At 38.5% G+C, this 26,063-nt stretch overlaps 1 protein-coding gene across 2 annotated transcripts in view; it reads left to right on the top strand.

The window, feature by feature from the left end:
• Positions 1 to 980: 980 nt before the first annotated feature.
• The window catches only part of Ero1L (endoplasmic reticulum oxidoreductin-1-like protein), a 37,061-nt gene continuing 11,978 nt past the window's right edge, over positions 981 to 26,063 (top strand). The window contains exons 1-9 of one of the 2 annotated variants that reach the window (XM_071676495.1): positions 1,009 to 1,270; positions 4,266 to 4,385; positions 7,267 to 7,350; positions 8,452 to 8,562; positions 12,878 to 13,011; positions 13,870 to 14,064; positions 18,383 to 18,429; positions 23,429 to 23,521; positions 25,515 to 25,652. In XM_071676495.1, coding sequence (XP_071532596.1) covers positions 1,145 to 1,270; positions 4,266 to 4,385; positions 7,267 to 7,350; positions 8,452 to 8,562; positions 12,878 to 13,011; positions 13,870 to 14,064; positions 18,383 to 18,429; positions 23,429 to 23,521; positions 25,515 to 25,652 — 1,048 coding nt within the window. In that variant the 5' untranslated portion in view covers positions 1,009 to 1,144. Of the gene's footprint in view, positions 1,271 to 4,265; positions 4,386 to 7,266; positions 7,351 to 8,451; positions 8,563 to 12,877; positions 13,012 to 13,869; positions 14,065 to 18,382; positions 18,430 to 23,428; positions 23,522 to 25,514; positions 25,653 to 26,063 lie in introns of both variants that reach the window. The other variant, XM_071676497.1, reaches the window with a different exon arrangement.

Below are 26,063 nucleotides of genomic sequence, written 5' to 3'. Positions count from 1 at the left end.
CAAATGTTTTTTCTAACTTTTTCTATGCAAAGTTTAAGGCTTCCTTTGGGCATGAGGGCCGGGCCAAATGGCAAATACTGGAAACATTAATAATAATAAAAAAAAATACTGTATGACAAAAGTTAAAAGTTAGGAACGGATAACAGTGAAACATTTAGTGCACAAATAGGAAATCAAATACAGACACATCTTGTACACACAAGCTGCGGGAGAACCAGTTCTGTTCTTGAACTATTTTCCCACATGAGTCGAGGGATTTCCCCAAGAGTCGTAAGATTACAATTCACGTGGATGGTGGGTCATTATTAGATAAAGAATTATAAGTATGTAAGGTAGTGCCTGAAGGGGAATAATACCCTAGAGGAACACTCACTTATAGCCTTAGCTAACTTAGATCAGAAGAGTCGAAAAATATTAAGTCTGTAAAGAGTTAATGAAGATTTACGGTTGTGACAATAATCCTCCTAGTCTTCAACATCAGACATATTTTTTTGTGTGTGTGTGTGTGTGTTCCTTTTCCAGTAATTTGTCTTATATCTGAAGTAATTAGCCTCGGTATGGAAACGCAACCCGACAGCAAATCCCTGATCTTTGCCAGTCTGTAATTTTGTAATACATTTCTAACACTAGGTTTCTAATACAGTATTCATTAAATAGAGGGTGAATACACATCATTTTCTTACCTTTAAGTCACCATGTGAGTAATTTCAAATGTCGCGGGACTATTAGGCGAGAGTTTGTACACGTCAGACAAACCCCCTCAGATGTATTCTTCCAATGATATAATATTATAAGATCACATACCCTCTAGAATCGAGAGGGCGAATAAGACGCGTAGAGTAATATCAAAACACTCTGAAATTTTACCTCTGAGTGCGTTTGGAGACATTTACAATCATGACTTTAGTCATGTTTGAAAAACTACTTTGTGTTGCGTAATAGTGTTTACAGTGGGGAGGGAGGCGGCCCAGCTGACGCAAGAGAGCGGTGAGTGACGGGCGGCGGTCAGTAGCCAGCTGGGTGGTAGTGGTAATGGTTCATACCTGAATGTGGTGGCATTGTACTCACACCTTCTCACTTTTATCACAGACAAGAGTGATTTTTTCCCCATCCCGACGAGTTTTGTTAAATTATCTTCATCATAATGTGGTCAAGGACTCTTGTTAGTGTTTTCTTAGGACTAGTGTTACTTGGAACGTCAAGAGGGCAGTGGTATGGCTCAAAATCCACGATAAAGGACAAATCTGCCAGGGATAGATGTCTCTGTCAGGTAAGGGATTAAAACATGCTGTTTCCACACTTTGTTATTCTTATTTTTAGTGTTACACTGATCAAAACTTGCTACCAAGTAACCTTTGTCCCATTTTCCATAGCAGAGAACATGCAACGTTTGTTTTCAGTCGTAAAGTGAGTATTACACTGGTCATCCACATTTCTGATCATGATAGTGTAATTCTTAACGAGAGAAAAACGTAGTAAAACGAGTTTTATTAAAAACGTTTCAAGGTAGGTTAGATTACTTTATGCCTGAATGAGGGTAGACTTCATATTTGCAATACAAAGCACTTTCATTAGCCACCATAGTTATAGTTTCTTAGTATACCGGCGAAATCATATCACAGGGTATGAACACTAGTACATGTGAAGGTAAAATTCAAGGAAACTCTCGTTCATATCAGTAAGGGTATGATAGGCTGTGGGAGGGCTATAAGACATGGGAAATGTGGTGTTAAAGAAAAACCTGACTTAGTCTAAAGCGGGATTAGCTGAGTAGTTCAAAAGAATCAACATAAATTCAGAAAACTTCATTTAACATCTGCAGGTACCAAAGATGTATATAAATATACCGACTTTAGATTGGTCTGTTTTACTTCCTTTTGCATTTATTAACCCAGTATTTTCCTTTTATATACATAACCCTCACTATCATTGCCTTATCTAACATTGTAGAATACAGCATATTTCTCTGTATGACGTTCTTCAACATTATTGCATTCCCTAAACATTACATACATTAGCATTGCTGACCAGAATCACTCTGTATATAAAGATAGTTTTTATACATGGGTAAACTGGTAATGTATATACCTTTACCAGTGCAGTTACTCATAGTAACTAGTTTGATTTACATTTTTAGCGTATTGTGTATAGAATAGGTGAACATCTGCAGAACATAACAGGAATGTTAATTTAATCTGCGGTATTGAATAAGGTAAATTTTGATGACGGTCAAGAATATCAGCAAGAATATGGATTAGTTATGGCAACAGAGGTAAAATGGTTGTTAAAAACTCAACAGAATCCATGAAAATCTAACTTTCTTGACAGATTTATTTTGATTTTGAATATTTTAGTCCAAATAGACACACATAAGATTGATCATTGTACCAATTGCCAAAGAATTTCTACCAACAGTTGACAAATTCATGACACCAGTGCCAAACCATCCCCTCAGGCTGCCAATCCACATGGTCTCCAGTAGCAGAGTACATTAATGTTAGTATATTTTTACCGTAGATCTTAGCGACTATGAAAGTTGGGTGACGTTTTCATAGGTTTTGTTGATTTTGTTACGGGTGTTTCACTTTTGTTTACTATAAATAATTGTTATTCATAACCCTTACCCCAATTGTTTCACTTTTGTGGAACATTCATAGTTATTAAATCATAATCACAAATGAAAGTAGAATGGTTGGGGTCTGAGAGTTGAGCTAAAGGGGAAGAAAATGGGTCTGTAGGAAGAAAATAAAAAGAATTTTCCTTAGAGGTATGAAAATGAAGGTTTTTATTATTTATTTTACTTGATCACCATTTCCAGTGTCTGTGAGGTAGCGTCAGGAGACAGGCAAAGAAAGACTTATCTCTTCATGTATACACATATGTATAACCACTCATGCACATACACATACATGTACATATCAACATATACATATGCATACATGGCCATATACATATATGCACATGCACATATTCATACTGGCTTGCCTCCATCCATTACCGGCGCCACCCCACCCCACAGGAAACAGTATCGTCACCCCTGCATCAGCATGGTAGCATCAGGAAAACAGACAGAAAAAGGCCACATTCGTTCACACTCAGTTTCTAGCTGTCATGTGTAATGCACCGAAACCACAATTCCCTATCCTCATCCAGGCCCCACAGACCTTCCCGTGGTTTACCCCAGATGTTTCACATGCCCTGGTTCAATCCATTGACAGCACATCGACCCCGGTGTACCACATCATTCCAATGCACTCTGTTCCTTGCACGCCTCTCACCCTCGTATGTCCAGGCGCCAATTGCTCAAAATCTCTTTCACTCCACCCTTCCACCTCCAATTTGGTCTCCCACTTATTTTTCCCTCCACCTGTGACATATATATCCTCTTTGTCAACCTATTCTCTCTCGTTCTCTCCGTATGTCTAAATCATTTCAACACACCATTCTTCTTCTCAGTTACACTTATTATTACCACACATCTCTCTACCCTTTCATTACTTATTCGGTCAAACCACTTCACACCATGTATTGTCCTCAAACGTAATTTCCAACACATCCACCCTCCTCCATACAACCTTATCTATAGCCCATGCCTCACATCTATATAATATTATGGAACTACTGTTCCTTCAAACATACCCATTTTTGCATTCTGAGATAACATTGTCTCTTTCCCCACGTTCATTGCTCCCAGAACCTTCACCCTTTCCCCCACCCTATTACTCACTTCCACTTCCATGGCTCCATTTGCTGCTAAGTCCACTCTCAGATATTGAAAACACTCCATTTCCTCCAATTTTTCTCCATGCAAACTCACATCCCAACTAACATGTCCTTCAGCTCTGCTGAACCTAATAATTGCCTTGCTCTTATTCACATTTACTCTCAACTTTCTCCTTTCACACACTTCCAAATTGACACCAACTTCTGCAGTTTCTCACTCGAATTGGCCACCAGTGCTGTATCATTGGCAAACAACTGACTCACTCCCAAGGCCCTTCATCTCCAGCAGACTGCATACTTGCCCCACTTTCCAAAACTCTTGCACTTACCTCCCTAACCACCCTATCCATAAACAAATTAAACACCTGAAATTCTATTCTTGTAGAAACTCTCATCATGAAATACCTAACTTTAAGATTTAGCAAATGAGGAAGTTGTGTTTGTGTATTTAACTTTTTATAATTTTACTCTGTGTTCATGCTTTATGATACCTTAGCTTTTCACAGGATGCTGTTTAACAAAAGTGGTACTTTTGTCCATAGCTTAAAGGTGCTGTAGATGATTGTTCATGCTCAGTGGAGACCATCGACAGTTTCAACAACCTCAGAATTTATCCGAGACTCAATAGCCTTTTACAGAAAAACTTCTTCAGGTACTGGAAGGTAAGATGTAGAGCTGTTGTTAGAATTTTACTCCTAGTATTATCTCCTAAGATAAATCCTATCTAAATGTATGTGCATTAATATGCAGAATTTTATATGATAACTTTCCCTCTCTACAAGCCCCTTCTGTGGGTCTCCTTCATCAGTCAAGAAGCTAGCCATATCCACCACAAATCAAGGAGGGCAGTGACATTGCTTGATTATCTTAACAGTATGACTGCAGGATAGTTGAGTTGGTGTTCGGTGTTTATGTTGTTCCACATTTCACATGATGGGTTATGTGATATGTTGATCAGATATTTGCAATGATAGAGAGATGGATGATGTCAAGAGTGTATATGAGAAAGAGTAACTTGTACATGTCTATAAAAAGAATTGGTTGGTTATTTAGTGCTTGCCAAGTTAGTGCAGTGTGAATGTTTTGTCAATGATGCATTTATTACAGGAAGGAGGAGCTGCAGGCATTAGGAAGGGAACAACTTCATATATCTTCTTAAAGGTTCATGATTGCAAATGAACTGGCTCAGGTGGTAGAGGTCTTGTGCTGTTGAAAAGAATTAAGTTTGAAACATGTTGATATGGGATTGTTTGGGAATTATTATTGTTATATTATGCAAATGCTAATTTTTTGGTTGCCAAGCAAGTGGCAGTTGTTATGAGTGCTCTGTAATTTGCGGTTTGTAATTTTGTTGCCTTTACAAAGGAATACAAAATACAAATGAATTCAAACAGGGACACAGTATTAGGATCTTTCAAGGCTGTTTGTGACTGTGGAAGATATAAGAGGCTCAGAGCTGTGTGGTAAAAGTTAGAAGCCACACAGTGAATTCAAAGAGTACTGCTTGCAAAATCTTCCTGAGACTAAGTAGATGTACATAATGTCATTCATGGACTTAAAGCAAAATTTTCATCAAGTTTTCCTCAAATGTATCTGCACTACTGCTTTCAAGTGCTCTAATTGGCAAATCATTCCTTATGGCAATAATACTGTTGAAAAACTGCATCACCTCATTTGAGGTAAAATGTTTGTCCATGAGTTTGTATCCATTGCTATGAGCGTGGATGATTAGGCAGGTGATACATGGATTTGGATAGAGGTGAATTGTTTGTTGAGAGTGCAATGGGATTCTTTTTCTTGTTCAAAACAGGTGCTTGTAAATAATACAAGAACGTTTAGTTGTCATTGTGTTGGTATTTGTTATATGGACATGAATGTCATATGCATCATTATCATTTTTTAGTAGTAGTGGTAGTAGTACTGTAGTTACATGCTAGAGGAGAGTATGTGGCATGAGATGGGTTGATCATGTCAAGAATAAAGATGTAAGAAGTGTGGCATCGAGAGAGTTTACCAGGGTGTGCTGAGATGGTCTGAACACATGGAGAGGATAAGCAAAGAAGGTCAAAGGGGGAGGGAGCAAGGAGGAGGGAGAAACTGGGAAGGGGATGGAAGGATGGCACCGGGATATCTGGGCCTGAACATTAAGGAGAGGGAGACATACATGGGATAGAATGATTGGAATCAGTATGATATGCAGGTGTTGGGGTTGCTATCATTGAGCTGAACCAAGATATATGAAGCAGTTAAAGTAAATCAAGAAAAAGTGTGTGGGGCTTATCCTTGGTGGGTAGGTTTTGTTTTCACAAAATTCCACAAAGCACCTATATAATGTATAATGCAAATGAGGCCATTCTTTGTTGTTCCTGACAGAACCTTGCTAAGGCAGGAGAAAGAGTTGTGTATAATTTAAAATATTCCTTTATTTTCGTACTTTTTGCCATTTCCCATATAGCAAGGTAATTCTAGGGAAGAATGAACAGTGGCCTCTTTTGTTCACCCCCACTCTATAACTTTCATGTATGATGCACTGAAATAAGCATCCCTTATCCCAGTCTAAATCCCACAGACCTTTCCTTGGTTTTCTTTGATCAGTTCATAACTAATCACTAATATCCAATCCCTTGCATCAAAAGTGCTGACACACTCGCTCATCTCCACCCAAAACACTTGTCTCTTTGTTAGTCCTCTTGAGGCCTTGTGCATTAGTCTTAATCGCCTACTTCTTGCAACTATGTTCATTTTTACTAACACACTTCTTTTGTATGCATCAAACACATACATCAGTAGTTTTCTTTCTCATGTAGTGAAAGTTTTCAGAACCATACCAGTCATTACTTGGCTCGATAGCATTATCTTTTTAAAATGTCTTGAATCCTAGTTTCTCTTTTATGAAGACATGCAAATCTTTCCTCCTTGTCTTGGATCCTCTTGCTTTCTCTGCTGGGCCTTTGTATGGTGTTGCCATAATATTCTTCCTCATTTCTTAACTTATTTACCCAAATTTATCTTTACTGAATGTTGTCAGGTTAACTTTTCATTTGTATATTGTTTCTAGGTATTTTTACAACTCCATTTCATCAAATTTTGATACGATTATTTTGCTTACTTTAGTGTCATCAGCATAGCTTACTTTGCTATCTTTACTTCTGTGTCACTGTCCATGTCATTATTATAAAGAGAATTGAGGCCAACACAATTCTTTAAGGTTCCCCTTGTAAGATATCATCTGACATTGTTCGATGTGCTACTGCAGTACATTGAACTTTTTGTTAGTTGAAATTTCTTTAATTCCTCTTCCTACTTTTCACATGATTTTGGGTTTAGGTACTTACTTTAGTCAAATTCAGTGGTTTACTTTTATCAGATGCCTTTACAAAATTGAGAAGAACTGTATCCATTCTCTTTCTTTGTACTTAATTTTCATGTCATTTTAATGGACTGATAATTAGGTTTGCATGCCTTTTATTGGTACACATCTGTGTTAGCCTCTGTTTATGTAGTTGTGCTTTCTCACATGTACATACTGAATATTTTCAACAGGTGAATTTGAAAACTATCTGTCCCTTTTGGGAGGATGACGGCAAGTGTGCTGTTCGCTACTGCACTGTACAGCCATGCAAAGATGTAAGTAAAACATTTTTCATTTCATTTTTTGTGTGGATTGTATGGTTGGTGATATGTTGTTTTTTGATAGATGGTCAAGGATAGCTGAGAAAGCCTTAGATGATTTTAGAATTTGTTTACAGTCATTGTATATCATGAACTTGGTTCGGAATATTGGTGGTATGAGAATGAACCTTTGAGATATTATGTGCAGTTTTCCATGGAATTGTGCTGTATAAAGAATGGAAATGGCATGTTTAGTCTTGGTTTGATTGATGAATGTCAGATTCACAGGAATCTGACAGTATGTTATATGAATATCCTGTCTGAGAGACTAATTGTTTGTGATTAACAGTGGGTAGGATAAAGAAAGAGGTTGCATATTTTGCAGTATGTCATTACTCTTAGTATGACATTATCAGCCGTAGACTGGGCATTTTTCTAAACTTTTCCCCCTGTGAGCTCTTTACATTTTTTTCTCTGTACAGTTATGATGAGATGTTTGTGCAAGTGACAGGTGTGTAAGAGTTATGATTTATGGTATTAGAAATAAGAAAATGTGTTCTCCCTCCAACAAAATAACAAGGTAGTGGCATGTATGACTTGTATTTGTTAGAATGTGTAATGGCCAATGCATTTTCATCGTTTATGCTCCCACCAGTTGTTATTTCTCCATGGGTAAGTTGAGACGTACAATTTTTTCTCCATTTGGATTTTCTCATATGACGCTCATTCATTTCATGAAAGATAATGTTTTCCCTTTACTTGAAAAAATCCATTTTTACAAAAGAACACTAGGAAATTTATGTGCCTGCTTATAGGGGTAGTGTTGTTCATTATTAATCATTTATGTTCCCTACCAAAAAATCTCTGTGTGAACCTAGACTGATTATTGTTGTCCATTTTATAACCATTTTGTTTTACAGTGGAGTGAAAATGTCTTATCAGTTGTAAATGCACTTACTTTTAAATGCCTACAATTGAAACAAGCATGGTCCTTAATGCTTTGAAGATGGCTTTATTCTCTTTTATGTATCATAATTTTTTCCCATTTTCATTTGTTCCTTGTTTTTCCTAATTTCAGTTTTATTTATGCATTCATCTGTTTACTTTACACTATAGCAAGAGGAGTTGATAAATCCATCCAAGAACAAAGACAGTCCTTTCACCTTGGCATGTAATAGCTCAAGAATGAATATGAGCATTAATGAAGATTTGGAACCATGTGAAGAGGTTAATATGGACGAAAATATCGCATTGATGTTGCGTAGTTCAGTTTCCCTAAGCATTCCTGTTTTAAGTATTTCCCTTTGATTTCGACATTAGTTATTCATTTTTAAGCTTCATTTGATTAATCCAGCAACTATTAGTAAAAAGTACATGCATTAAATGTACAAATGAATAACTACTGCTTTGATTTAAAACTCTGGAAGCACATTTCTTTGATTTTGATTGTTAACACTGCACCAAGGCTAAGGGTTTATTTTTCTGGTTGCACAGTTTCAAATTACACTCTTTCCTCTCTTCACAGTCACTGTTTTGAATTTGGCTTTTTTAATTTGTTTTGTTTATAGAATTCATTCTGCTCTTAACAATTGTTTTCATTCTGGCTTTCTATTTTGCTGTGTTTATTTAATATTCTCCTTGTGTGATAATTCCTTAAAGTTTAGATTGTACTATACATACTTTTATTGTCAGTGTTTTTACCTTGGAAATTAAAGTACATTGAAATGCTGATGCCATTGGTATTTCCTTGTTTTATATGGTAATTTGGTGAGGCAGGACAAAGAGCTTACTTATTGCTTACTTCCTATCCAGAACTCCTTTCTATCCACGTGAGGCTCCTGCATCACTTGGGAAGCTGATCACACCCCACCGCTCAGGACCACAAGTCATAGTGTTATGATGTGTGTATGTCTGTGTGCAGAGAGTGGAAGGTAATTGAAAGAAGAGCTTATGTGAATATATCTATGCATGTGTGATTCATGGGGCTCCTACAACTTTAAGGCTATGCTGCAATCAGTAGTAGGGAGATGATGGACTCCTTTAGAGAGAGAATTTACTTCTATTCGTCCATTGGTGATGATACTTCAGAAAAGATGACATTCTATTCTCGATGTAATCTCGTTCAGGCAGAGTCCAGTAACTCTCATATATATACTGGTATGTGTAGGTATATGTATATTTTTTCATACTTGATTGTTGTTTTCTGCTTCAGTGAGGTACCACCAGGAAACAGATGAAGAAAGGCATCCACATATGTGAATATATATATATAATATGTATACATGTATGCATATACACTTACACATACATATATTTTATACATATTCGCCATTTCCCTCATTAGCGAGGTAGCGTTAAGAACAGAGGACTGAGCTTTAGAGAGAAAATCGTCACAACCCCTTCTCTGTTCCTTCTTTTGGAAAATTGAAAAAGGGAGGTGAGGATTTCCAGACACCCATTCCCTCCCCTTTTTGGTCACCTTCTATGACATGCAGGGAATACATGGAAAGTTTTATTTCTCCTCTCTCCCCAGGGATAAATGCTACATACAAATCCATCTGTTTTGATGATAAGTATTTCTCATGCATTCTTCAAAGCAAACACCTGATCCACACATCCTCTACCACTTCTGAAATCACACTGCTCTTCCCCAATCTGATGCTCTGTACATGCCTTTACCCTCTCAATCAATACCCTCCCATATAATTTCCCAGGAATACTCAACTAACTTCTTTCTTTCATACTAACTTCTTTCTTTCATACTATTCGCCATTTCCCGCATTAGCGAGGTAGCGTTAAGAACAGAGGATTGGGCCTTTGAGGGAATATCCTCGCCTGGCCCTCTTCTCTGTTCCTTCTTTTGGGGAAAAAAAAATGAGAGGGGAGGATTTCCAGCCCCCTGCTCCCTTCCCTTTTAGTCGCCTTCTACGACATGCAGGGAATACGTGGGAAGTATTCTTTCTCCCCTACCCCCAGGGAGGACTCAACTAACTTATACCTTTATAATTTGAACACTCACTTTATCCCCTTTGCCTTTATACAAAGGCACTCTGAATTCATTCCACCAATCCTCAGGCACTCACCATCAACCATACAAACATTGAATATCCTTACCAACCAGTCATCAACACAGTCACCCCCTTTATAAATACATTCCACTGCAGTACCATCCAAACCTGCTGCCTAGCTGGCTTTCATCATCCGGAAAGCTTTCATTACCCCTTCTCTGTTTACAAAACCATCTTGGAGGTGGAAAGATGGAGTGAAAAAGATTTTTAGTGATCGGGGCCTGAACATGCAGGAGGGTGAAAGGCATGCAAGGAATAGAGTGAATTGGACCGATATGGCATACAGGGGTCGACGTGCTGTCAATGGATTGAACCAGGGCATGTGAAGCGTCTGGGGTCAACCATGGAAAGTTTTGTGGGGCCTGGATGTGGAAAGGGAGCTGTGGTTTCGGTGCATTATACATGACAGCTAGAGACTGAGTATGAATGAATGTGGCCTTTGTTGTCTTTTCCCAGCACTACCTCGAGCACATGCCGGGGGAGGGGGTTGTCATTTCATGTGTGGCGGGGTGGCGACAGGAATGAATAAGGGCAGACATGGTTGTTTAATTTGTTTATGGATGGGGTTGTTAGGGAGGTGAATGCTAGAGTTTTGCAAAGAGAGGCAATATGCAGTCTGCTGTGGATGAGAGGGCTTGGGAAGTGAGTCAGTTGTTGTTTGCTGATGATACGGCGCTGGTGGCAGATTCAGGTGAGAAACTGCAGAAGCTGGGTGACTGAGTTTGGTAAAGTGTGTGAAAGAAGAAAGCTGAGAGTAAATGTGAATAAGAGCAAGGTTATTAGGCACAGTAGGGTAGAGGGACAACTCATTTGGAAGGTAAGTTTGAATGGAGAAAAACTGGAGGAAGTGAAGTGTTTTAGATATCTGGGAGTGAATTTGGCAGCGGATGGAACCATGGAAGTGGAAGTGAGTCACAGGGTGGGGGAGGGGATGAAAGTTCTGGAAGCGTTGAAAAATGTGTGGAAGGCGAGAGCATTATCTCGAAGAGCAAAACTGGGCACATTTGAAGGAATACTGGTTCCAACAATGATATATGGTTGTGAGGCATGGGCTATAGATAGGGTTGTGCGGAGGAGGGTGAATGTGTTGGAAATGAGATGTTTGAGGACAACATGTGGTGTGAGGTGATTTGATCGAGTAAATAATGAAAGGGTAAGCTAGATGTGTGGTAATAAAAAGAGTGTGGTTGAGAGAGCAGAAGAGGGTGTATTGAAATGGTTTGGTCACATGGAGAGAATGAGTGAGGAAAGATTGACAAAGAGGATATATGTGTCAGAGGTGGAGGGAACAAGAAGTGGGAGACCAAATTGGAGGTGGAAGGATGGAGTGAAAAAGATTTTGAGCGATGGAGGCTTGAACATGCAGGAGGGTGAAAGGCATGCAAGGAATAGAGTGAATTGGAATGATGTGGTATACTGGGGTTGACTTGCTGTCACTGGATTGAACCAGGGCATGTGAAGCGTCTTGGGTAAACCATGGAAAGTTTTGTGGGGCCTGGTTGTGGAAAGGGAGCTGTGGTTTCAGTACATTATACATGACAGCTAGAGACTGAGTATGAATGAATGTGGCCTTTGTTGTCTTTTCCTAGCGCTATCTCACACGCGTGCGGGGGGAGGGGGGTGTCATTTCATGTGTGTCGGGGTGGCGATGCAAATGAATAAAGGCAGCAAGTGTGAATTATGTACATGTGTATATATGTATATGTCTGTTTATGTATATATATGTATACATTGAAATGTATAGGTATGTATATGTGCGTTTGTGGACATGTATGTATATACTCGGGTGATTGCAACAAAGCGTGATAAAATATGTAGTAAATAAATAATATGCTCACACATACACAGACATATACATATATACACATGTACATATTGAAATTGCTTGCCTTCATCCATTTCTGGTGCCACCCTGCCCCACATGAAGTAGCATTACTACCCCCACTTCAGCAAGGGAGCACTGGGAAAACAGACAAAACAGGCCATATTTCTTTACACTCAGTCTCTAGCTGTTATGTAATGCATCGTAACCACAGCTTCCTATCCACGTCAAGGCCCCACAGACCTTTCCATGGTATATGGACATAAATTATATGATTTGAACACATGACTTAACATTTTAGGGAGTTTCATAAGGATGGATTTTGATAAGGCCATATGTGATATAATTTGCAGTCATGAGTATTTGTTACCTCGTAGATATTTGTTCAGTGTATCTTCAGAGCTGTTCTTTGAAAAGTGTTTGATGCCGGAGAGATGAATATACTAACATATATTATTAAAACCATGTGTAATGTTAGCATTGGTCTGTGGTAGGGGGTCTACTGTCTTCTGTACATTTTCCGATAAGTATTCTTGGTCTGTGGTGAATTCATGCTGTTTATTGTAGTGACTAACTTTAGCTTTGCCATAAATAATTTGCCTCTGAGAACAATAGATTTAGCTACAAAACTGAATACTTCCAATTCTTCCAGGTTCCTGAGGGTATTAAGGGAACTGTCATCCGTAATGGAATTGATAAGTCACAAACACTAAAGAAAAAGTCTCATATGAACACTAAGGACTGTGATGATGAAAATGATTTAGGCTACCTCAACACTACTCTCAGGTAAGATCACTAAATATGTTGTATCTGGGATTTTTTTTAATCATAACTAGAGTGTTACTGATTCACAGATATACTCTACGGCTATCATGTATATGCACAGAAAGCAAAGCCCACCATCTGCGGGTAAATTCAACAGACCAGGTACATATTCCCAAGACTGTTTTTTATGTCCTAGTTTAGTTCATTAACAGCACATTGACCCCTATATGGAGAGGATAAGTAAAGAAAGACTGACAAAGAGGATCTATGTGGCAGAAGGTAATTGACTGACAGACTATATGTTTAGTGTTCCTGTATGAGGCAAGGGATGTAAAAGGAAATGTTCGAACTACAGAAGTGCTAGGCTGTTTAGTATTCCAAGTAACAGGCATGGGAGAGGGTTGATTCAAAAAGTGATGGCAGGCACAATACATATGAAGAGGGAAGAACTTTAAAAGGATGTATGGAATCGATGTTTGCTTTGAAGAATTTGTGTGGTAGATACTTAAAGAAAGAGGGTGAATTGTGTGTAGCATTTATATATCTGGAAAAAGTAGAGGCATTGTAGAAGTTGTTGTGAATATAAAGGGTAAATGAAAGCAATTAAATGCATTGATGAGTTTTTATCAGGACAGTAAGGGATGTGTGCGGGTGGGAAGGGATGAGGGTGAGTGGATGTGTGCAAATGATCATACCTTACGAAGGCAGAAGTGGATTAAAAAAGAAATCTATGCTAATGTGTTGTTTTTATGATGCTTTCTGGTAGTGTTGGGAATTTTTTTTCATTACCAATGCTAAGTTCATCATATCTAGGTCTTGTGTTTTCGTTCAGCTTAGTATTGTGTAATTACCACAGCTCAGTTATTTTTTCATTTGCAGCAAAGAATCGATTGATGGGTTTGAGCGCTGGGCTGCACACGATAGTGTTCAAGATAGCTTTTGTTACTTAGATGATGAGTTGTCTGCAGACAGTGAATATGTTGACCTCCTTCTGAACCCTGAGAGATATACTGGGTATGCAGGACCCTCTGCACATCGCATTTGGAGAAGCATATACCAGGAAAATTGCTTCAAGTAAGTAATTTTTTTTTGTCATGTATACAACCACTTTTAAGTTTTTTCACATTCTTTATCATTTATTAGGTGTATTAATTGGTTTGAACAAGTAGGAATGAACTTTTCTTTTTTTCATTAAACAAGATGAAAAAGATGATTTAGAATGAGCTAGTACTTAGATTAATACCTCTAAAGTTACATAGATAGCATTCTGTGACAAACAGTAAGTTGCATAGTAATTGTAAAGATGTAGCCACTGCTTTGCACAATGGCAGTATCATAACCAGTGAGGTTAGGAGCTGCTGCTACTGTGAATAAGCACAGAATTAGTGAAAGTTTCCAAGTTTTAGTGCCTCCAGGGAATACTTTAGTTTTCTGAAGTATCAAAGTCTCACCCCACCTTCTGATGACCTCATTACTACACTTATAGTGTTGGAACTTTTCTAAATGCAGACAAACACTTGAGGTGTGCTGGGACGTTTTAGTTTTTTTTGGGGGGGAGGAACGGTTTTTGAGCCTTGCTGCCTCTGTTGGCAATGGCCTGCCAGGGGTGAGGCACAAAAGGCTAAGAAACTGCACTGAAGTCTTCTAGTTATGCCAAGGAGTAAAAGAGATGAGTGATTAAGGGTGATGGTGGTGAATGTAAATGGGGTGACCAGCGAGAGTAAAAAGGAGAAAGCTTGTGTTAGGGATTGGGGAAACCCATATCCTTAGGCAGGATGTATAGAGTGAAAATGGAAATGATGAATGCAAGTCATGGGAGGGCATAGAAGGAGGAGTCTTATGGATGGGAATGAATGAAACTTATCGGGGAAGAGGGTAAGAATGGTGTGCAATCTGGTATCACTGAGAGTGTGGAAGCATGTTACAGAGTATGGATAGAATGGATTAAGAATAGTGTGGGTGAAAGGAAAGACAGGAATAATGAATTATGCATCGGTATGTGTTTATGCACCTGTGTATTTGAAGACTGTATGAGGTGAGGATGAAATGAAGCATTTCTGGAGAAATTTGGATGACAGTGGAAACAGTTTTTGAATGAGAGAAACATGATCGTAATGGGTAAAGTGAAAGTGGGATGTGGTGAAAATGGTGAGATAGTTGGTAAATGGGGAGTGCCTGAAGTAAATGAGATTGGAAGTAGTCTTGTGGATATCTGTGCTGAGAGGTGTTTATTCTTTACAAACACCGTATATAAGCACAAGATAATCTACGGGTATACATGGATGATGAATGTTGGAAGAGAAGGGCAAAAGACTGTGATTGGTTATGTGGCAGTGGATGAAAGATTGAGAAAGTCTGTGCTAGATGCTAGAGTTGTGAGAGGATTCTCTGAAGGGACTGACCATTTCATGGCTCTTGTGGGGGTGAGGATCAGGGAGAAGTGGAAGTATGGTGTAAGAAAGAATGGAGAAGTAAAAGTGTTAGCAAGCAAAAAGATGAGACTGAAAAAATGCAGGGAGGAGTATGAAAGGAACGTAACTGAAAGCTTAGATGGAAGTACAGTGAAAGTAGGGACAGTCAAATGTGAATAAGGTGTTTAATATGTATAGAGTAATACTATTTAAGGTTGCAGAAATAGTAGTTGGAGACAAGGTCATGAGATTGTTTTTAATGAACATTTGCCTTTTCCTGCTTTAGCAAGTTAGCATTAAGAAGAGAGAACCAAACCGAAGGAAAAATCCTCACTTAGCTCCCTTCTCTGTTCCTTCTTTTGAAAAAGAAGGAGAGGATTTCCAGCCCCTTGCTCCCACCCCTTTTAGTTGCCTACTACGACATGCAGGGAATATGTGGGAAGTATTCTTTCTCCCCTCTCCCCAGGGAATGTAACATATAGGAATAAGAAGGGCAGTGCATAGTAAACAGAAGAGATTAAAAATGCTGCTGAAGAGAAGAAAAAGGCATATGGTAAATTGTTTTAAGGAATGTACCAATAGAAGGTCAGCAAAGGAGGAGGGAAGAATATAAAATGTGTAAGCAGAATGTTAAACTGATAGAGGAAAGCAAAGAAAGAGTAGATGATGATTTTGAAAGAAGGCAAGTTAAGGGGACAGGAGCTGGGGTCTGGAAACCTTCCCCTTCTGTATTTCAGTTTCTAAGAGAGGAAACAGAAGACAGAGTCAAGCGCAAAGTGCTCATCCTCCTCGAAGGCTCAGATTGGTGTGTCTGAATGTGTGTGGATGTAACCAAGATGTGAAGAAAGGAGAAGTAGGTAGTATGTTTGAGGAAAGAATCCTGGATGTTCTGGCTCTCAGTGAAAGAAAGCTCAAGAGTAAAGGAGGAGAATGGTTTGGAAACATCTTGGGAGTAAACTCAGGCATTGGTGAGAGGACAAGTGCTACGGAAGGAGTAGCACTGCTGAAGCAGAAGTTGTGTGAGTGTGTGATAGAATGTAAGGAAGAGAATTCTAGATTGATATGGATAAAACTAAAAGTGGATGGTGAGAGATGGGTGATTATTGGTGTTTATGCATGTGGTCATGAGAAAAAAGATCATGAGAGGCAAATGTTTTAGAAGCAGCTGAGTGAGTGAGTCCATAGTTTTGATGCATGAGACCGGATATTGGTGATGGATGATATGAATGCGCAGGTGATTAATGTGGCATTTGAGGGTGTAATTGGTGTACATAGGGTATTCAGTGTTGTGAATGGAAATGGTGAAGAGGTTGTGGATTTTTGTGCCAAAAAATACTGGTGATTGAGAATACCTGGTTTAAAATGAGAGATATACACAAGTATACATATTTGAGTAAGAGAGATTATCAGAGGGCATTATTAGATTACATATCAATCACATATCATGTGAAGCGTCTGGGGTAAACCATGGAAAGTTCTGTGGGGCCTGGATGTGGAAAGGGAGCTGTGGTTTCGGTGCATTATTACATGACAGCTAGAGACTGAGTGTGAACGAATGTGGCCTTTGTTGTCTTTTCCTAGTGCTACCTCGTGCACATGAGGGGGGAGGGGGTTTTTATTTCATGTGTGGCGGGGTGACGATGGGAATGAATAAAGGCAGACAGTATGAATTATGTACATGTGTATATATGTGTATGTCTGTGTGTGTATATATATGTATACGTTGAGATGTATAGGTATGTATATTTGCGTGGTGGACACGTATGTATATACATGTGTATGTGGGTGGGTTGGGCCATTCTTTTGTCTGTTTCCTTGCACTACCTCGCTAATGTGGGAGACAGCGACAAAGCAAAATAATGAATATAAAAAATATCAGTATGTAGACATGTAAAAGAGAAACTTTTGGATGTAAATGTGCTGAAAGGGGCAGCTTGTGGGATTTTTTATCTTTATTTTGTGGAGACAAAGGTTAAGATTTGTAGAAGATTATGAAAAAGAGGAAACGATGTTTGGGAGAAGAGAGTAAGTGAGCTTGGAAATGAGACTTGTGTGAAGAAATACCAGAAGAGATTAAGTGTAAACTGGCAAAAGGTGAGAGCAAATGAAGTGAGGGGAGTGAGTGAAGAATGGATGTATTTGGGGAAGCAGTTATGGTATGGGTAAGAGATGCATGTGACATGAGAAAGGTGGGAGGTGAGCAGATTAGAAAAGGTATTGAATGGTGAGAAGAAGAAGTGATGTTGCTAGTGAAAGAGAAAAGAGAGGCATTTAGATGGTACTTACAACCGTAGGGTTGTGTGGAGGAGGGTGGATCTGGTGGAAATGTAATGTTTGAGGACAGTATGTGGTGTGAATTTGTATAATCAAATAAGAAATGAAAGGATAAGAGAGATATATGGTAATGGAAAGAGTGTGGTTGAAATAGCAGAAGAGGGTGTGTTAAAATGGTTTAGACATATGGAGAGAATGAGAGGAAAGGTTGACAGAGAGGATATATTTGTCATATATAAGTGTTTCTCATTAAAATTCTTCAAAACAAACACCTGTTACCCATATCCTATTTCTCTTTTACACTTACAATAGAGAAATGGTCCTCCAGAACCTGCATTATTTTTATACACCTGAAGAATTTTTGTTGAATGCAGAAATTAATATCATCAAGCAGCATTTTTGTGTAAACTGATTGTTAACAGATATATCCAAGATTAAGATTTATTAGGGAAAAAGAGACATTGCTGTGTGGGGGTTTATGTACTTTTCTACATTTTCTCTAACTAGTGATTGCTCATATTATTCACATGAAATTCTTCAGATGTAGTTTTCTTAAAGCTTTGCAAAAATCATCTCTTTTGAAAGTATTAATGCTTATGAGAGAAAAACAAGGAGCATTTTTACTCCCAAATTAAGTATCCTCTTTACTTACAGTTGTAGCCATTTTATTTTGTAAAGGATTTGCATATGACAGTCTTTTCTTGCAGACCAACGGGAAACCGTGGACCATATCCAGATTTCAGTAATATTGGAGGTAAGTGACACCAAAGGTATTTGATTATACCATTATTGCTGTTTTGATATAATTTATCATTACCTATGTTCATTGCACCGATACTTAATATTTGCTTTTAAAATCACTTTATATCATTAACAAAGGGTCATTTAATTAGAATATTTTGTCTAAGGATATGACCTTCAGTCAAGATGGAGAGAAAATAGGAACATTATGCAAGAGCATTAGGTAGAAACATTAGGTAGCAGTAGTATTAGTAGGTATCAATATAGGCGGGAGCATTAAGTAAAAGTAGTAGGTTGGAACATTGTAGACACATTAGGCAAAAGTAGTCAGCAAGAACATTAGGTAGGAGCCTCTGAAAACACTGTGCTTGAGTTGTCCTTTGCCAGTGGCATGTTAAGGGTGAGGTACAAAAAGCTAAAAAGCAGCTTTTGCCGAGACCACCCCTTGTGCAAGTTCCCGAAAGGAATGGGCCTCAGAGATATAGATTGATAGATCGTACTTATGTTGGTTAAATGAATGCCTCAGGATGAAGATGAGAAGGTTAATGCTTGTGTAATGAAGATATCATTGGTAGATTATCACCAATTTAGTTAAGAAAGGGAAGCATAATGCTATGGTAGTCAGCACACAAAGGTTTTTATCACTTGGAGAGGCATAATGCATGGACAGTAGAGCCATAGTTGTAATGGTGAGGATCACTGCTGATATTATGAAGATGATAGTTAGTGGCTAAGTTGCGGTAGACAAAGGAAATTTTTTTTCTTTCCATTGGGGGCTGTGGTTACGGACGAAGGTCCACATTGTGGCCAAGCCATAATTGAAATGTAAAGAGGTTAATGGAAAGGAAAAGAAAGAGAAAAGGAAAAGTATTTCCATATTTTGGAGGAATTAAAACACTTGTCTTTGAAAAGGTGCAAGGTTATAGTTATTGGGAAGGACATGAGATGGCAGTTTTCCAGAGCTACAAGTTATGGGAAAAGAAAAAGTAATGAAAACAGCCCTCCCTTGGGTTAGCTTTGGCCACACAGTAATCATGTGACACAGCAGCTTGCCAAGTGTTGTGCAGTTTAGCTAGTGGTGGGGGCACACAAGCAACTAGCTATCAGGAGTAAAAAGCAAAGTAATACCCATAGAAAAAGGAAAGTAACCAACATTGCAGCACTGGGGAAGTGGATCAGATTTTGAAATTGTCCTGGGACTGCTGATAACTTGGACCACTTTCAACTCAGCTCTATAAAGTAAGGATGTGGAGCTAGAATGACTCCAGATGTAAGAGCAGTACTCCATACATAGTCGGATCAATCCATTGTATAATCGGAACAAATGCTTGAAAGCAAAGAAATTTCAACATCTAAACAGGACTCCTAGTTTCCTAGAGGTAGACATAGCTGTTTCTGTAATGTGAGGCTTTCAAGATAGTGTGGATGTTACAGTAAAACCAAGTATATTCATTGCGTCAAAAAGTGCAATTACAGAATCGTCGATGGAGAGTGGAAAGTTGTGAGGAATTTTTGCTAGCAGTGGTCAGAAACCGAGTCTTGGAGGCATTTGACTAAACCAGATTTTGTCTTCCCCACCAAGATATCTTGTCCAAGTTATTGAGGAAGTTGTGTTTAGACAGTATACAGAATGAGTGAAAGAAGTAGTAGAATTGAAGGATGAGGAGGAATGCATTGTTGAGTTGTTATTGTAATTGTGGGAGGTTGCTACTGATCTCATAGTACTTATTTTTCTCTTATTTGGAAGTGCTTTGATGCTCATCTATTGCTGTCTCTTATTTTACACCTCCTCAGTGATATAGTATATGACTTTGATAATTTGCATGTTTGGGGAAACCCCATTCATAGCTTTCACATATGAAGAAATGAATTTATTTTTTTCTTCAGAAGCTGGTGACTGAGTTTGGAAAAGCATGTGAAAGGAGAACGTTCAGAGTAAATGTGAATAAGAGCAAGGTTATTAGGTTCAGCAGGGTTAGTTGGTATGTGAGTTTATATGGAGAAAAATAGGAGGAAGTGAAGTGTTTTAGATATCTGGCAGTGGACTTAGCTGTGAGTGGAACCATGGAAACAGTCGCGAGTCATAGGGTGGTGGAGGGGGCGAAGGTTCCAAGAGCGATGAAGAATTTGGAAAGAGAGAACGTTATCTCAGAGAGCAAAAATGGATACGTATGAAGGAATAGTAGTTCTGACAATATTATATGGTTTCGAGGCATCGGCTATAGATAGGGTTGTGTGGAGGAGGGTGGATGTGTTGGAATTGAAATGTTTGAGGACAGTATATGGTGTGAGGTGGTTTGATTAAGTAATGAAAGGGTAAGAGAGATGTGGAGGTATTAAAAAAGAGTGTAGTTGAGAGCAGAAGAGGGTTTGTTGAAATGGTTTGGACATATGGAGAGAATGAGTGAAGAAAGGTTGACAAAGAGGATATATGTGGCAGAGGTGGAGGGATCAAGGAGAAGTGAGAGACCAAATTGGAGGTGGAAGGATGGAGTGAAAAAGATTTAGAGCAATCAGGGCCTGAACCTACTGGAAGGTGAGAGATATGCAAGGAATAGAGTGAATTGGAATGATATGGTATACCCGGGTTGATGCTGCTGTCAGTGGACTGAACAGACAAAAAGGCCACATTTGTTCACGCTCAGTCTCTAGCTGTCATGTGTAATGCACTGAAACCACAACTCCTTTTCCACATCCAGGCTCCAGATGCTTCACATGCCCTGGTTCAATCCATTGACAGCAGGTCAACCCTGGTATACCATATCATTCCAATTCACTCTATTCCCTGCATGCCTTTCACCCTCCTGCATGTTCAGGCCCCGATCGCTCAAAATCTTTTTCACTCCAGCCTTCCACGTCCAATTTGGTCTCCCGCTTCTCCCTCTTCCCTCCACCTCTGACACATATATCCCCGTGTCGATCCTTACCCCCTCCATGCATCCAAACCACCACATCACACCCTCCTCTGCTCTCTCAACCACACTCTCTTCATCACCACACACCTCCCCCTCTCTTTTACATGCCTATCAATAAATACATAATCCAGTAACACCCTCTGGCCATTTCTCCTACTCATATACGTATACTTATGTATATCTCTCTTTTTAAACCAGGTACTCCCAGTCACCAGTCCTTTTTCAGCACACAAATCCACAAGCTCCTCACCATTTCCATTTACAACACAGAACACCCCATGTACACCAATTATACCCTCAACTGCCACATTACTCAACATTGCATTCCAATCACCCATCACTGTAACCCAGTTTCATGCATCAAAGCTGCTAATACACTCTCTCAGCTGCTCCCAAAACATTTGCCTCTCATGATCTTTCTTCTCATGACCAGGTGCATAGGCACCAATAATCACCCATCTCTCCATCCATTTTCAGTTTTACCCTTATCAGTCTAGAGTTTACTTTCTTACACTCTGTCACATATTCCCACAACTTCTGCGTCAGGAGTGCTACTCCTTCCTTTGCTCTTGTCCTCTCACTAACCCCTGACTTTACTCCCAAAACATTCCCAGACCACTCTTCCCCTTTACCCTTGAGCTTCGTTTCACCCGGAGCCAAAACATCCAGGTTCCTTTCCTTAAACAAATTACCTATCTCTCCTTTTTTTTCTCATCTTGGTTACATCCACACACATTCATACACCCCAGTCTGAACCTTCAAGGATGATTAGCACTCCCTGCTTGTCTCCTTCTGTTTCTCCTTTTAGAAAGAAAGAATACTTTCCACGTATTTCCTGCGTGTCGTAGATGGGGACTAAAGGGGGTGGGAGCAGGGGGCTTCAAACCCTTCCCTCCTTGTATTTTACTTTCTAAAAGGTGGGGGAGGTATAATGAATAAATAAACATTTTATTCTGGATAAAGTAAAACCTGGAAGGGAGGATTTCCAGCCCCCGGCAACTTTCCTTTTTAGTCACCTTTTACGACACGCAGGGACTATGTAGGAAGTATTCTTTCTCCCCTATCCCCAGAGGGATATATATTTATATTCATTCTATTTTATTATACTTGATTGCCGTATACTGCATCAGCGAGGTAGTGCCAGGAAACAGATGAAGAATGGCCCATCCACTCGTATACATATATACATAAATGCCCAGACACACACATATACATACAGATACATATCAACATATACATATATACACATGTACATATTCGTACTTACTTGCCTTCATCCATTCCTGGCACTACCCCATCCTATTGGTATTGGTATATAGAATAACAATTTATTTTTTGTTCTTCAGTCTCAGAAAAAGTTTTGTTTTTCATGATATATTCTTAGATGATGATGTATGTTGTAACTCACTATTTAGTCTCTTATCTTTACATGTTATAATTGGGAATACTAAATGGATACTAATTAGCTTTATCCTGTGACATTTTTTTTTTCATACTTTGTTGCTGTCTCTCATGTTAGCAAGGTAGTGCAAGGAAACAGATGAAAGAATGGCCCAACCCACCTACATACATGTCCTCACACACATACACACATACATACCTATACATATCAATGTATACATATATATACATACACAGACATATACATATATACACATGTACATAGTTCATACTTGCTGCCTTTATTCATTCCCGTTGCCACCCCACCACACATGAAATGACAACCCCTGCACATGTGTGAGGTAGTGCTAGGAAAAGACAACAAAGACCACATTCGTTCACACTCAGTCTCTAGCTGTCATGTATAATGCACCAAAATCACAGCTCCCTTTCCACATCCAGGCCCCACAAAACTTTCTGTTAGCAAATAGTTCTTGTAAGTTTTTGATAACTCTTCTTTCCATGAAAATCACTTGATATCCACTCGAGTTTTCCTTTTCATAAATGTTATTAATCTGTGGGTAAGATATGAATGTATTTGTGAAATGAGGTTATATGTCAGTTTCATTATTGTGACATTATATTTTATGACTTTTCACTTCAGTGTTGTGTATGATAGAAATGATTAAGAGTAGCCATTTATGTACAATTTTTCAGATATGTGCTTAGAAAAGCGTGCATTCTACCGTGCCATCTCGGGGCTCCACACAAGCATCAATATCCATCTTTCAGCTCGTTATCTTCTCTCAGGTACAGTGATGGTAGTCTGTTTATTTGTAAACTTTTTTTAGGGAACTGAATTCTGTAACAGATTGATATTCTACAGTATTCTCTCATGAAAGAAGGATAAGTATTTAGAACCTTCATATAGCAGAGAAGCTTCCTCTGCACATGCTGTATACATATCATGAAAATTACATGACTTTAACAAATAGCACTTTTAGTTGGCAATAGATACAGTCACCTTCATTGCTTTTGGAAAAACATCCTCGAGAGAAGTACAGGGGTCCCCCCATATAGCTCATTACCAGAATTTCATGTTAATGTAACATTTAAATTAGAGAGAGAATTTATTTAACAGAAAGCTAAAATTTATTTTAACAGATGTTTGAATCTCTAACTTTTATGAATATCAAAAAAAAAAAATCTTCAAACCCTCTTTGATTATTCATAAGAGGTAATGATAACCAAAGACATTTGCCCAAATCAACCACAATATAGATCATCCTGTATTATCATTACTCCATTCCCAATTTAATTTATTAAATTGGATCAGGTACACACATCCTCTCAACATTGCTCACCCTTTCCCAGTATGTTAAAACAAGATTTCCTGGACTTTGTATTCTTGTCAAGTGAGACTATCTCTATTTATACAACCTGAAATTACATGATTCCATTGTACTTTCTCTCCCTCCAGTCATTCCTCTGGCATCTATGTCTGAAATATGCTGAGCTGTAGTCAGTTGATTCTATATATGTGACCATTTTTTCCAGTCTTCCTTTTCTCCTTGTACAGAAAGATAATGGGATAGAATTGTGAATGCTGACACCACACAAATGTTTAAAAGGTTGTATGATAAAGTTCAAGCCATGGAGCCCAACAACTACTGACCCTCTTCCTAAACTGTACAGATAATTAACTGCACTTACACACAGATGAGTGGAATAAGCTAAGCGAATGAAATTGTGATTGCTGACACTATACAAAAGTGTATAATGTTGTATGATACTAGGGTCAGTTGAAGAGATGTGGCCCCATTACTCTGCAGCTATATCCCCAAAAGTGTACAAAGGAAGGAATTAAAAAAGCAATAGACTTCTTGAGTTCTTTTCTAGGCTGTTTATGATAGTGGAGATATCAGAAACGCACAGATTTAGATTTTAAGAATAGAGGACATACAGATGATTCAGAGAGGAAAACCTGCAAATTCTCCGTGTGACTAACGAGGTGCAGTTAGTGTTAGTCATGTACGTGAAGCAAAATATTCATGAAGCAGAATTTTAAATGTATCTAAGATACTGCCTTTAACTACAAACACTGGATTTGATGTATACATACATACATGTAAGCTAACATACAAACATGTACACATAACACACTTACACACACATGCAATGCACAACCCAAAATCCATAAATGTATTTTGTTGAGATCATTAACAGATAACAGAATTAGGATGTGGCTTTCAGTATCCATTAGGCTTATTGTTGCATTCTCTAAATAATTTATGGGTTTATGTGTATTATGATATATTTTCCAGCTGTTGTTAGGTTCATTGTGACATCCTTGGATAAATTTGGAATCATACTTTGCATGGAAATTCATATAAAAGCCTGAAGGTTTAGATTCACAATGGTTGTGCAGTGCATAGTTCTGTGTCACACTAGAATAGTGGCTTGGCATAATGAAAGGATTGAAATGTATAAAAGATTGTGATAGGATATAAAGGATAATTGGTATGTTAGTTTACCAACACAATAATGCATGAAAAATCGTATTAATGTATCAGTTTACACAAAAGTTATAAAACTTTGCTGATGCATTGGTACATTCAATGATGGCAATATCCAGTCATCCAAACAAGTGATGAAATTAATGACTTTACTACAGTTTAAGGATTTCTCTTGCAGTGCTTTTACATTCCAGTGATCCATAATGCTGAGATTTTCTTGAATGATGAATAGTATGTTGTATTGGTGAAATTTGTAATGGTTTCATCATAGTAATGTTTATTATCAGATAAGGAAGGTTTCACGGAATCGAAGGAAGGTTTATGGGGTTACAATGTAGAAGAATTCCAACAGAGGTTTGACCCAGAGCTGACTGGAGGGGAGGGACCTCAACGTCTGAAAAATTTGTATTTTTTATATTTACTAGGTAAGTGAAAAATTTTAATTCCTGTTGTACACAGATATATGTAGATATGGCTGTCTTCTTTATGTAATTTTATATGACACATAAACAAGTTTACTAAGGTGTGTTAAGATCAACTCATCAAACTGTGACACATCCATTCTGAAGTTACCTGTCTTACCTTCTGTGCTGTTTACGGGTATTTTGCAGGCTCATGGGAATAAACCGAACAATTTCAAACAGTGCTGGATCATAGGTCTTGCATTCCCCATGTGTAGTAGAAGGCGATTAAAGGGGACAGGAGCTGGGGGCTAGAAACCCTCCCCTCCTTGTATTTTAACTTTCTAAAAGGGGAAACAGAAGGAGTCACAAGGGAGTGCTCACCCTCCTCAAAGGCTCAGATTGGTGTGTCTAAATGTGTGTGGATGTAACTAG

Source organism: Panulirus ornatus, chromosome 23 (assembly GCF_036320965.1).
Source record: "Panulirus ornatus isolate Po-2019 chromosome 23, ASM3632096v1, whole genome shotgun sequence".
NCBI classification, from domain to species: domain Eukaryota; kingdom Metazoa; phylum Arthropoda; class Malacostraca; order Decapoda; family Palinuridae; genus Panulirus; species Panulirus ornatus.
The sequence above is the reverse complement of the archived record's forward strand: the minus strand, read 5'-3'. Positions and strand labels throughout refer to the sequence as shown.